This window comes from Biomphalaria glabrata, chromosome 9 (assembly GCF_947242115.1).
Source record: "Biomphalaria glabrata chromosome 9, xgBioGlab47.1, whole genome shotgun sequence".
In the NCBI taxonomy this organism is placed as follows: Eukaryota; Metazoa; Mollusca; class Gastropoda; family Planorbidae; genus Biomphalaria; species Biomphalaria glabrata.
The window spans coordinates 2,428,626-2,442,542 of NC_074719.1; the positions used below are offsets into that span (position 1 = coordinate 2,428,626).

General features: G+C 37.6%; 1 protein-coding gene across 2 annotated transcripts in view; it reads right to left on the bottom strand.

The window, feature by feature from the left end:
- Positions 1 to 13,917, bottom strand: part of LOC106061993 (uncharacterized) — an 83,916-nt gene that overhangs the window by 9,198 nt on the left and 60,801 nt on the right. For both annotated transcript variants that reach the window (XM_056040537.1, XM_056040536.1), the window contains exons 6-7: positions 12,554 to 12,648; positions 11,914 to 11,982 (exon numbers count right to left, since the gene is read on the bottom strand). In XM_056040537.1, coding sequence (XP_055896512.1) covers positions 11,914 to 11,982; positions 12,554 to 12,648 — 164 coding nt within the window. The remainder of the gene's footprint in view (positions 1 to 11,913; positions 11,983 to 12,553; positions 12,649 to 13,917) is intronic.

Consider the following 13,917-nt stretch of genomic DNA (forward strand, 5'->3'; position numbering starts at 1 on the left):
GGAGGGATCGTGCTCGCTAAAGAGAACAGCGTCTATTTACTAACACAAAAAAAAGAGGGGGGGGGGCTGCCTTGAACCGTGACCCAGTTTCAGCCAGGGGCAGATGTTCCAACGTCTTGAGACCCAAATAAACACTTGACAATAGTGATAACTTGGGTTCAGTACTACAGAGGTGTTGCTCAATTACCTGGATACCTGGCTGCTAATAAGATGTTCGTGTCTACAATAGTCAGGAAGTGTTATAATGGAGAGATGGTGAACGACAACTATAAATAGACAGTGTGGGAAAGAAAGGGGAGAGTATCCACTAACTAGCTCGTAGTCATCAAAAAAGTATTGAAAGGAGACGGAGCAATGTTTCAAATAGATTTTGCGTTCAACACGCTATGCAGATAAAGTACATTGTTACAAATGTGATTCGCGAAGGCCTACTTAGCCCTATACGTGGGATACATTTGCCTTATTAAACCATTTAATAACCAAAGACACAACAAGAGTTTTTTTTTAATCGGAATTTAAAATCCAAAATGTTAGTATTCAATGTTGTAATAATCAAAGAAAGAGGACATAAAGTTAAAATGAACTGAAGCCTATAAGACATACAGAAAATTACTCGGCGATGTGCCTATTTGCATATGAAAAAAGACCAAGTTGGTTATTTCACTATACTTTAAATCTCTTTCGCTGAAGGCACATAACATTGTGCAATCAAAGACAAGATACAACGAGGGCACTGTGCTCTAAAACGTGCTAATGATCAAAGCATCGAGTGAGTCGCCCCCCCCTACCAGGAGACTTCACTCAAGAGCTACACCATCAATATCAAAAATCTTAGGTCAGTGGAATTAGTTTCTAGTCCACATAACAAGCATTGATCCCGTCATAAATCAAAGACTCGGCACTCAACAGATGGCTCCAGAGATGATTGGACCAACTCACGCGTGCTAAATACTTGAGCTAGTTCGCCGCTGTGAATGGTGACGTCAAACTTAGCTCACGAGAGGATCACAAGAGCCCGGTGCGGAATAAAAAGCCTACTTAGTCAGGGGATGAGGGTGTAACAACCGAGGGCGCCCAGAGACTTCAAACAAAATGTTGGAGAAAACAGTACTAAGATGCAAGATTTGTCCGAAACTGAAGTGATTGAACATGAAGTGAATTCTTAGATTCAGTAAGAGGCTAGTTATAATGCAATTCAAATCAACATTACATTTGTTCAATACAATATCACATCAACCAGTTAGACGGACCAATGTGGACATTACATAATTAACATTGTGAAACTAATTCAAGTCAAATCCAACGCCTTCATTACAATAGCAAGGTACATAGAAATATCAAGCAAGAGAATTATTTGACAAGGAAGCTACTAGTTTGATATGTTTTACATCTGATAAATAATTAGATGCTGATATTTGTGTACATAATGAAAAAAAAAAGCAAATCAAAACGTCCGATCATTATAGCTATTAGTTTGAAAACAAGGCCTACCGAGTTCATTTGTTCTAACTTTAACTTTAAAAAAAAAAGTGTGCTATTTAAGTCAATACTAGCTAATAATCTATGCGAAACAATATACCAGCAGGTCGCCACTGTGGATACTGTGTACATAATCCTCCTTACTCGTGTCAAGTTAATCCCATTGTCTAGTGGCCACCTCAAAATGAAACCACCCAGAGCAGTGTCCAAACTCACACTAAAACAGACGCTTTAGACTAAAGCCAACGTTAATGGGAAGGATAAACCCCGAGATGTGGGGGGTGGTGCACAGGGAAACTAGTTCAGCGATCTGGCCACCATAAACTAACCCACGCTCTGGGTTCCTCATTAAACTATCCATATACGGATAACTAGTTTCAAGACTTTCCCCCCGCAGTCATTGAGAACCCTTTCAAAAACAGACCGGTGTAAACAAATTATACAGCCCATTATAAAAACACACAGTGCAATAAAGTCGGGAGCCTATCATAAAACTTTTGCTGTGAGAACATGGCGAAATGAGAGATAGGGGCTAGTAGTTACAGACCACTTCCTGGTCATTTTAAGTTACCTAGCAACACGGGCAGTGGACAATTAGTGAGAAAAAATGGATGGAGGCAATATATTAAATTGGGGCAATTAGTTTTAGAGTGGTTTGAGTTACGTGGCAACAGTCAAAGTAGAAACACAGGTGAGTGATGCTCAACCTAGAAAGTGGGTCCAACTTTTATTTAGGATCCTGTTCCTTCTGTTTACCTATTCTCGCCTGATGGTCAAGTGTAGAGCCAACGTTTGACCACATGTAATTGATACAACAAGTCATCGTTGGGAGAAAAAAGTCTGTGATTTATTCTCATCAGTTCATGAGCTGACTGAGAACTATTAGCTGGATAGATGCACGGAACATAAGAGCCAACTGCAAACAACTTCTGGTCAGCGATAGAGTACTAAGAGCGAAAAGGGGGGAAAAGAACGTACAACCTTGTCGTAGGACTTAATGCTACTAGTTGAATGACCAATATGGTCAGTTCGTGCCTTGAGTAATACGAAGTAGGTGTAGCCATAGTTTGAATTGAGCGTAGAAAACTGAAGAGCTCTCCTGGTTTCCCTGGGCCCTATTATCACTGTAACCAGAGAACAATGCGACGCAAATCGAATAAGTCCAAACAATACCCCCCGAACCAATGAATCGCATGGAGTCGACTTGAGGATTATAATCGTAATAGCCCTTGACACGAGAGGAACAAAATTGGTTTCTATAAAGATACATTTCAACATCCCTTTTAGCCAGGACAAAATATGAATTAATGAATATTTAGGTTTATGCCTTAGTCAGAGCGATTTAGGCATTGTCCGTACGGGGGCTTCTCGCTGTGGTCTTGTTGGACGAATTGGGTAGCCATATTGGTCAGTCAAGGGGCTAGTTAGGCCTACTAGAGCCTGACAGGTACCGAGGGAAGAGATACAAAATAAATAAATGGTACAACAGAGTGACCACTTGGTCTCACGGACTGTCAAGGAGCGTGCCTCAGTATGAATAGATGGCAGAGAAGGGGAGCGGGGGGGGGGGCGTTGGCAAAAGAGGTCAATAGGTCACGCCAAGAATAGTGTGTGAAGGCGAGAAGTGTGTAAAAGGAAGGGGGGCGATGCTGGCTGATATTGGGAGATGGGGCGCAAAACAAAAACACTAAACAAAACGTAAAAGAGAAGAAAAAAAAAACGGGAGGCGACAGACTGACTAAAAGTAAACAGACCAAGTCAAAAGTGTATTGTCAGGTAGAGAGATCAACAGTAAATAAGCTAGAGGGAAGAAAGCCTAAACGTAGTTAAAGATACGAGAGCCGAGACTTGGTCTAGCGACTAGCTTCATCTACTTTACTGTAAGATAGTAAGATAGTATCACCTTACCCATGTTCTAGTCTACTGTTTCTAATTAATTTTGTTAAGACTTTCGGACCTAGATCTACAATTGCAAGGGAAGGCATTAAGGTTGTACTAAAGATTCCTCAGCCTATTTCTTTACAACAGGAAATGACTTCAAATGAAACAATAACGACCGTTTTTAAACAAGTTTTCTGATTTAGAAATGAATACAGTTTGGGGGGGGGGGTGCAAAGGGAGACTATCGTGATATTTCAGTATGGTGCAGAGTTGGCAGGGGCAAGCTAAATAGTCAAACACAGGATTCTGTTCGACTTAAAAATGGTTTTGTACAAATGCCATCAGAAGATTGTGTGCGTCAACAATTCAATGTATTTATTACATGCATGCCTCTTATTATTCTAACATCCTAAACTCGAGGCAAGAAAGCTACATCCATATGACATTGTCATCAGTAGCCATAAATGACACACAACAGACCCAATGGTCTGAAATGGATGTACTTCAAAACAAATAAATGTAAACCGAGGTCTGATATTGTAATACTGGTGTAGACTACTCTAAGCAATTAAAGGTACATTTAGAATGCTATTCACCTAAGACTTAGTCAAGCATTATAGTATAGTTATTGTACGTTTAGTAGTGGACCTAAAAGTCTAAAGATATGAGATGACGTTTATAATGTAGAAAGTTTCAAATACTTACAGATGGTGTAGCAGTTGATGAATAAATCTCGACTAATCCAATGCGTGTTTATGTGTATCATATAGAATATAGACTATTATATGATAACTTGAACTATCCTACACTCTCTATGATAACATGAACTATCCTACACTTTAGGATAACTTGATTGACTTGAACAAAGCCGATGCAAAAGAAGACAAAATGAACTAGATGATTGTAGACCAAGTCCAATGAATCCAATAAAATAAATGAAATAAACAAGAATATTTGAACAAGTTTGCAAATCAACTGATGTTCGCGCACGAAGACACAGAATTCAACTGACCACTGACCATGCGATGCCCGTTTTAATACCAGGGGGACAGGTCCACTGCCCAAGGCGGAAATCGCGTCGAAATCTCCACTCGGATAATTCGCGTCCCAGGAAAGAAGCGGGGAGAGGAGAGGTTATCTGATGTGACAGGGGGAGGAGCTATAAGTGACTGACACCTGAGATTGCGTAATAAGAAAGAATGCATTAAGCAAACACAGTCTTCGGAGGGGCGGAGCAATAGGAGGAGCTATGCTAATGAGGTAGACTACGGCACGCGAACTGCTCGAGAGCTGTGAATTAATTAGGGCGAGGCAAGAGCTTGACTATAGACGTGCTCACGCGAGACTAACTAGAAGCCGTGAATGTGGGGGCTGAACAAGCAGATAGAAGAGATTCACATTTTAAGAGAACTTTAAAAAAAAAAGAAGAAAATACAATAGTATGTAAATTCAATGAAATATTATAATGACATGAACTAAACATAAAAATATTTTTATTTTGTCTAAACATGAACACGTGACCCTGGGTAGGGAGGGAGGGAGAGAGAGGCTGAAACGAGATTCTTATCTGTGTCTTTCTTTCTTCTAAGATTATTGTATTCTTTGGACATTTCAAGTGCAAATGTATTTAACTTCTAGTTTCAACGATGAAGACACGCCATTTAGCACCAGAAATTATAATAACCTAAAGACCAAGATCCACGGCCCTACTTTGTACTAAGTTCTATTAAAGGGTGACATTCTAAATAGAGCCGATGCTGCTAGAGTTGGGCCTGGGCCTTACAAAAGTGTTTCAATCGAACATTACAGAACATTGATTTTTTTTTGTTTTTTTGGTTAATGACCAACATGTGCACTATGTACTCATTCTAACACAAGCTCGGTGACTAGATGAGCAATTCAACTGTGTTTTCAAAAAAGAATTGCTGGATCCAAATGTTTCAAAGAGTTAAATAGTAAATCTCTACAAATGTTTCAAAGAGTTAAATAGTAAATCTCTACAAATGTTTCAAAGAGTTTAATAGTAAATCTCTACAAATGTTTCAAAGAGTTTAATAGTAAATCTCTACAAATGTTTCAAAGAGTTTAATAGTAAATCTCTACAAATGTTTCAAAGAGTTTAATAGTAAATCTCTACAAATGTTTCAACGAGTTTAATAGTAAATCTCTACAAATGTTTCAACGAGTTTAATAGTAAATCTCTACAAATGTTTCAAAGAGTTTAATAGTAAATCTCTACAAATGTTCAACGAGCGGGATCTTGTCTTATAAACTAGAGCCGTCCCTCCAAAAAGGACGCACATTACGCCCTAACGCGTGCATAGTGTTCAAGTCAATTACAAATTTAAACTCTATTAAGTCACTAATGTTCATGGCTGATTCAGGCAATCCGTTCCATGCTCTAATGGCACTTAGAAAAGTACTTCTATGCGTCCCAGCATATGGAATATGAAAAGTGACTTTATCTTTCTAACTATTTTATCAGGTTGTGTTTTTGTATTTGTAAGTTATGGTTCAGTGTTTTATGTATTATAGCTACTTTACTTTTGAGTCTTATGCCCTGAAGTGTCTCTAAATTGCGTGACTTTACTTAGCGGGTTTGTCTAGTCAAATCATAGCCCACTGTGAATATTCATGTTTTATAAATCTCAATCTTGCGTCTGTTTTAGTTTACTGTATGTCTTCTTGAGTCGAGGAGTCTCAGAGGGCGCATATAGAACTAACAGAAGACGCATATAGATCTACAGAGAACACATATATTATATATATCTACTGGTATAGTCACTAAGTTTTATTATGATTTTAGTTTTTGTGTTGTTTTTTTTTGTGAATATTTTTTGTAACTAAAATTAAACCCTAATGGTTTGCTAGATAGTGCAATGACTTGACACACAAACTGCAATAAAAAAAGAGTTCCACAAACACTATCCAACACATAGACTTATATCTACTACTAGACTGGAAACCGGAAATAAATTCTTATCCGCGACTGATCCATCGTGAACAGTTTGTAGAAAGTTGGATCAAGGCGTTGTTTTGTAAAAAACTTCTTTTAACTACTTTACAAAACAACGCCTTGATCCAACTTTTTAAAAAATTTTCACGACATTTTTTGTAGTGTTAAAATGTCTCCATGTCCAGTCTAGATATAGTATATATAAGTCTATGATCCAACATTTATATTGATTTTTTTCAGAAAAAAATTAATTATTTTTCTCCGCAGTGGTTTGGACATGTAACTCTTCTTTAATAAAGTTTAGATGTTAGATATACAATGACTACAATAAAACAACTCGAGAAAAGCTCCCGTGCGCACTCAAGCGTGACACGGAGTGGTACAAAGCATAAACCTCTGTGTTGTTTTTATATGGACATTCGTGTCGCCGTGTTGATACAGTGTCACTGACATATCAATAGCTCTATTACAGATGACACTGACCCTAGTCCATTAAAAAACGTAAAATGTTTTTTCTACGCTGGTCAATCAAGTCGCGTGTCAAATATGAACCAGAACTAGAACAATAAGGTCAGATGTAAGCCAGGCCCATATGACGTAGTCAATATTCAGACTATAAGTTTAGTTGTGTAACTATCCGTCAGTGCAGCATAGTGACCCTAGCAAAACACGAACGTGTCATGGAATTCTTGTCTCTTTAATCGAACTCTGCACAATATTTCTGTTTGACAAGTTTATGACTTGCACGGCTTACGTTTTACAAACATTTCGAGAAATGACCAAAATGTCAGTCGATACAAACCAAAAACACGGACGTGTCATGGGCAGTGTCCACCTCAAACTTTAGCTACATACGCCCCTACCACAATACAGGGTAAGAACTAAACACATGGGACATCACGCAACACACAAAAAAGACACGCTGATGATATCTGATGACGAGGAAATACAACTACTCATACGACAAGGACATAAGATGGGCCACATTTTGTAGAGCAATAAAATCAAATCAACATAAATATATAATAGCTTTCATTTTATTTCAGACTAGACAAAACGATCTTCATTACTTCTCCCCCCTACCACGCACAAGACACCGTAGACAGAACGTCAACATTCTCAACCATAAACCTTGAAATTGTTTTTCCCTTCACTGGTTTACTGCCAGCGTTTGATAGTCTATAAGTCTTGATCCCAAGCCACGTTGTATGTGATCTGGTGTTGACAGGAGTACAGGGCCCTGAATGGAAAGTATTGTACATGCTAACACCAACAAGGTCATCCAGTGAGCCCACTCGGGCTGGGATCTTACCAAATATTGACCAGCGAGTCCAATAACAAGTATTGACCAGTGACACCATGTTTCCATACAGTCACAGTCTTCCCATCCAACTGGACACCACAGGGGGAGGGGGCTTGATGAGAGAGAAATGGCTGGAGGATGTACCTTCAAGACAATGGAATCTCTAATTAATTTAATTATCAACTACAGGACACTGGGCAGTCAGTGCCTTTAAAAAGAATATAGTTTGAAATAAAATACCGAAACTATCGTTATGTAGACAGCTCTATGAAATATTATGAACTAGAGGACAGTTAGTAGAATCAGTACAGTGCAGAGTAATCAAACGTGTATCAAGAACGAATGTATTATGATGTCAAGCCTATAGAGTGAGGCCAGTTATACTTTTAGAGAAGTCTCTCCAGTAACCCGCCAGCTGACATTTTAACGAAGGGATAGTAGAAGAAAATTCTAGAACTAGAAATGGGAAGTATTTGGAAAATAGAACATGTCTGAATAAGTCTTTATAGCTACATGAAATACACCCCCACACTTTTTAAAAAATTTTTGTTTAATAATTATGTCTTTGCTGTTGCCAGGTTACATGGCCGATAAGTTTTATTGTTTTCGTGATTTGTCATTTAATTTGTCACTTTTGAATACCAGAAATTAAAACAGTGCGCGGAGCTTCAAGCTAGCAGCCTACAAAATCTTACTTAGTAAAAGTGAACTAGACACTTGAAACTCTAGAAACTCAAGTAGGCAAAGACTTTTAGAAGAGACATTTTTGGCTGGTTGCAATCTCATGCATGCGCATCTCAAAAAACTAACAGCGACAATAACTCTCAGAATTTAAATATTCCCAAATGGAACTTGTATAAGTTGCTTCCCATGATACGATGTAATGTCAGCAGACTTATTATGAAAAAAAAAAGAGTAAACCCAGAAATCCCCAACTTGTCAGTGCTAACTGTATTAGGGTTCCACGAATGTCAGCTATAATTGCATTAGGTCAAGATAATAACCACCCACTGGCTAGTCCGATTGTTTCTTTAGTGAGTAGTTTTACTTCGCCGAGGCTAGTGATGGGGGGGGGGAGTCAGGAATATCCCGGAGCTACATAACTCCACAAAGTCTTCCTGTTATTAGGCGCCCGACACCCGAGATTCCACGAGTTACCTAAACTCACCACCGTGGCGTATGACCCCCCGCTCACTACCCCGCGTGACGTCAAGTCGCTGACAGGAGCCGTGACGTGTAAGTGGTCGAGAGGGTGAGAACCATGAGTTCTTCTTGTGTTTCCAATCAATCAATACAGATGATCGATAGTCTGATGGCATCAAAACAAGACAAAAGATCGAGGTTCAATCACTTCAGCAAAATGTTATGCAGAGATGACTACACCGAAACAATATAAATGATTCGCGAGTTTGCTCATAAAGGGGAATGACTCCAAAGTTAGGGGATAATGGCATTAAAATATACTCAGCAAAATGTTATGCAGAGATGACTACACCGAAACAATATAAATGATTCGCGCGTTTGCTCATAAAGGGGAATGACTCCAAAGTTAAGGGATAACAGCATTAAAATATTAAATCTAAATATAGCAAATGTTTTAATCTCAACTTTAAATTCCCCCCACCCCTAAACTTTTAAAAATTAAATTTCACCACAGTGTCTACAACGCACGTACAGAATAGTCACGCATGGGAGAAGTAATCCAGTCAGCTGTCATTATACCTGACACGTCAAACAATTGACAGTTCAGACCAACACTCACGTAGACCTAAATACAATTAACTGACATGCTTCCACAATACTAGACAGACGCCACTGCTTTTAAACGTCAATGAAAACCTTCTTTCTTTCTTGTATTTTTTTTATGAAATGTTAAACCATGTCTAAAATTCACCAATGAATAAGTGTCCATTTACTTTGTTTCTTTACAAGTTGGGTTTGAACGAGTTTACAAAACTTTGTTCCATGATAAGATCTGCGTATGACGTACGATGAAAGACAAAAACATCACGTGCAGTTTAGAAACAGGTTAACATGGCGGATACATGAAAGATGATTGGTATACTAAAAAGACTACTGCTATGATTGTTTCGTTCCTTTCTGACCTGACTTACAAATACTAAAAGTTTCGTATAAACAAGACTACTCTTATTCATACATGACTTTGTACGTAATGTATAGAAAGCCATTGTATGATTCACTACAGATCCTATAGCTGAATATCGTGTTGACACAGAGGAGAGGTATTACACTAAAATCGAACTGAGGATTTGATGCTGTGGCGGGGAAAACCACGGAACTACCATTCCCATGAAACCGCCTACACAGTGGTCATCCATGACACAATATCTTCCCCGTGCTACTGCTGGTTATCAGATTACCAGTACATTGTCCAGTTGTGAGGCGCTAGCCCCTCATGGACCCCGGGACAATGAGGCAGTAAACTAGATAGACAGCGTCTCTACGGAGTTTGTTCATAAATGAAAACATTCGGAGTCGGGACACAAAGCGGAACCCTAAACTGTTTAAACATGTCAATCAAGCGAGAAGATAGAGAATGAAACTGTTTCACTTTGACGCCGAGATCAAACCTTCACAATAAAACAAAATAGCGCTCTCCCCCGCTTTCAACACTACTCTTTCTACTAAGCCAGTGTTTCCAAAACTTTCAACATATGCGTACCCCTTCACTAATTTTCGTAATTCTGAGAACCCTCTCGCACTCCCCCTCAAAAAAAAAAAATAAAATATCGAAAATAATAAACGAAAAATACAATTGTTAGAAGGAGAACATAGTTAATGCGTGCCCCCTTCAAACTCTTCCCGTACCATGTGGGTACTCGTACCCCACTTTGGGAAACACTGTACTAAGCCAATGACCTCGTGACCCAAAGTTCTTTCTGGATAAGAAATAAACATTTTCAGAAGAAACGTTCCATTATGTTTTTATAGTTAGTTCATAATCCTAAACTAAACTAATCATTAATCTTGGGACTCGAAGACAAGGGTTCTTACTACGTCTAAATACATTTGTAACAAAACAAAAAAGTTACATAAATCGTCAGAACTCACACAAGCCCCAGCTCGACTAGACTGAAAAAAAAACAAAAACAAAAAAAAAACTAGCAAATATTTTTAAAATCTTTAAAGAGAAAGTAGAAAAACTCCACATTAACAGCCATAACTCTCAATACTGTAAGATGTATTTCCCCCTTAATTAATTAATTACCACTATTGAATTATTAATTCGTTTTTTTTTTAATTGATTCATGTTTTGTTAGGAACAATGAATCATTGTGCAAAGTTTTAACTTGATCCGAGAATGGGAAGTGGGAGAAATAACATGTTTAAAATTTGTACCAGACAGACAGACAGACAGTGTGAGTTGATAAAAGCTTTGTAGAAATATAACTTTCAAAAAGAGTTATCTCAGAGAAGTCTATCTATCTGTCTTGCATACATTCTTGCAGTTTCCTCTGAGCAAGATTTACTATTTTAATTAAGCGAAACAAAGTTAAAGACTTATTAGTACGCTTGATACTCTTTCGTAACTGCTAAATACAAGCAATGTTACAAATATACTAACAGTGTGTGACTGGATTGCAAATAGAGGACAGGGCGGACTGTGTATAGAGGACAGAGCTAGCAGTAAATTCTACAAACACAACAGGAGAACCTCACATTTTGACATTTATTATCCCATCGCGAATTGAGGTGACATGATCAGACACTGTCTGGCACATTGACTACAACCATCACCTCCCCTTCCACTGTCCCATGTCCATACCGCGATGTCCTGAACGTCCAGCTGTAGAACTGAATATATCTGTTGGTCAACTTGGTCAAGTCGGTCAGTGACGTCCAACTCCGCTGCCGAGTCCGGGGCCGGTTAGCATCCTCTGTCTAGACGTGTCACATGTAGGTATGTTTGACTTGTTCCTCCCCAGCACTGTTACTGACACTTGTAAGGATGGTCACCATCAGTTCTGTTAGCATGGGCCAGAGTAAATCTCTGTCTAGACATGTCAGCCGGGTGACTGACCACAGAGTTGCAGGTCATCACTGTTATATTATTGACAATCATTCTGTTATATATGTGCGTGTGTGTAGGCATGTGTGTGTGACTTAATGTGATAGAAAGCCACAGAGGTCTGATGACAGATACTTTAAACATGACACACATTTTACAGGCTAACCTTACAGAAAGTATAAAACTATATACATTAAAACTTTGAGAAAATTATACACTAACTTCTCTGCAACGCTGCACTATATACACATGTTTAGTACTTACCCATTGGATGGATCTTTGTGCCAGACTGATATCAATAATCTCTTGCGACGGTCTTCTTCCAGTATCTCCCTTTTGAAATTAAAGAATGAAATACAATTATATGTGACGGAGGCTTACAATGAACACAAAATGTCTCAAATATTTCAAATTGTTATACTTTAGGTGTCTAACTTTGTGAATATCTTATCATGTTCCCCTTCCTATGACAGTGTTCCCCTTGTTCCTCTATTACTATATAACTTTTGTTTTCAACCAATTGTACAATTTAACTTAGATACCGATCGCTCTCTTGAAAGGATGACCCTCTATTTATTGAACTAGGATATTATATGGCCATCACATTGCCATAATGCTTTTACATTTTTACATCAGATTAACTAATGGAATTCAGGATTCAAACTCGGGAGCTACTTGTCCTCCACACACCTGACTCCAGACTATTCAATCAATAGCGGTCTCATTTTATTTCCCATTTAGAAATTGTTATTCTCTCTGTATGCAGAGTTGTATGAACTTGCTAGTAGATAATATGTGTAGTTACAGAAAACAACAACGTACGTACACTTGTAGGTGTACATTGATTTGTTGATCCCCCTCATTGCCCCACCTCCATTTTAAAAATGACCCACTGTTAACTTACATAGAGAATTTCTCATCGTACACCGGGTTGTTGCTGGTGAGTTGGACTTGGGTTTTGCATCGTGTTCGTCTGCTTTCGTCGGGTACCAGAGACATCTGGTGGTCAAACACACACAGAGACAGTTAACAATACACTAGCGTGATTAGATCTATAGCATAGGACTACATAGATTTCAAAACAATACACTAGATCTATAGCATAGGACTACATAGATTTCAATACAATACATTAGATCTATAGCATAGGACTACATAGATTTCAAAACAATACACTAGATCTATAGCATAGGACTACATAGATTTCAATACAATACATTAGATCTATAGCATAGGACTACATAGATTTCAAAACAATACACTAGATCTATAGCATAGGACTACATAGATTTCAATACAATACATTAGATCTATAGCATAGGACTACATAGATTTCAATACAATACATTAGATCTATAGCATAGGACTACATAGATTTCAAAACAATACACTAGATCTATAGCATAGGACTACATAGATTTCAATACAATACATTAGATCTATAACATAGGACTACATAGATTTCAAAACAATACACTAGATCTATAGCATAGGACTACATAGATTTCAATACAATACATTAGATCTATAGCATAGGACTACATAGATTTCAATACAATACACTAGATCTATAACATAGGACTACATAGATTTCAATACAATACACTAGATCTATAGCATAGGACTACATAGATTTCAATACAATACATTAGATCTATAGCATAGGACTACATAGATTTCAATACAATACATTAGATCTATAGCATAGGACTACATAGATTTCCATACAATACACTAGATCTATAACATATGACTACATAGATTTCAAAACAATACACTAGATCTATAACATACTACTACATAGATTTCAATACAATACACTAGATCTATAACATAGGACTACATAGATTTCAATACAATACACTAGATCTATAACATAGGACTACATAGATTTCAATACAATACACTAGATCTATAACATAGGACTACATAGATTTCAATACAATACACTAGATCTATAGCATAGGACTACATAGATTTCAAAACAATACACTAGATCTATAACATAGGACTACATAGATTTCAATACAATACACTAGATCTATAACATAGGACTACATAGATTTCAATACAATACACTAGATCTATAACATAGGACTACATAGATTTCAAAACAATACACTAGATCTATAACATAGGACTACATAGATTTCTATACAATACACTAGATCTATAGCATATGACTACATAGATTTCAATACAATACACTAGATCTATAACATAGGACTACATAGATTTCAATACAATACACTAGATCTATAACATAGG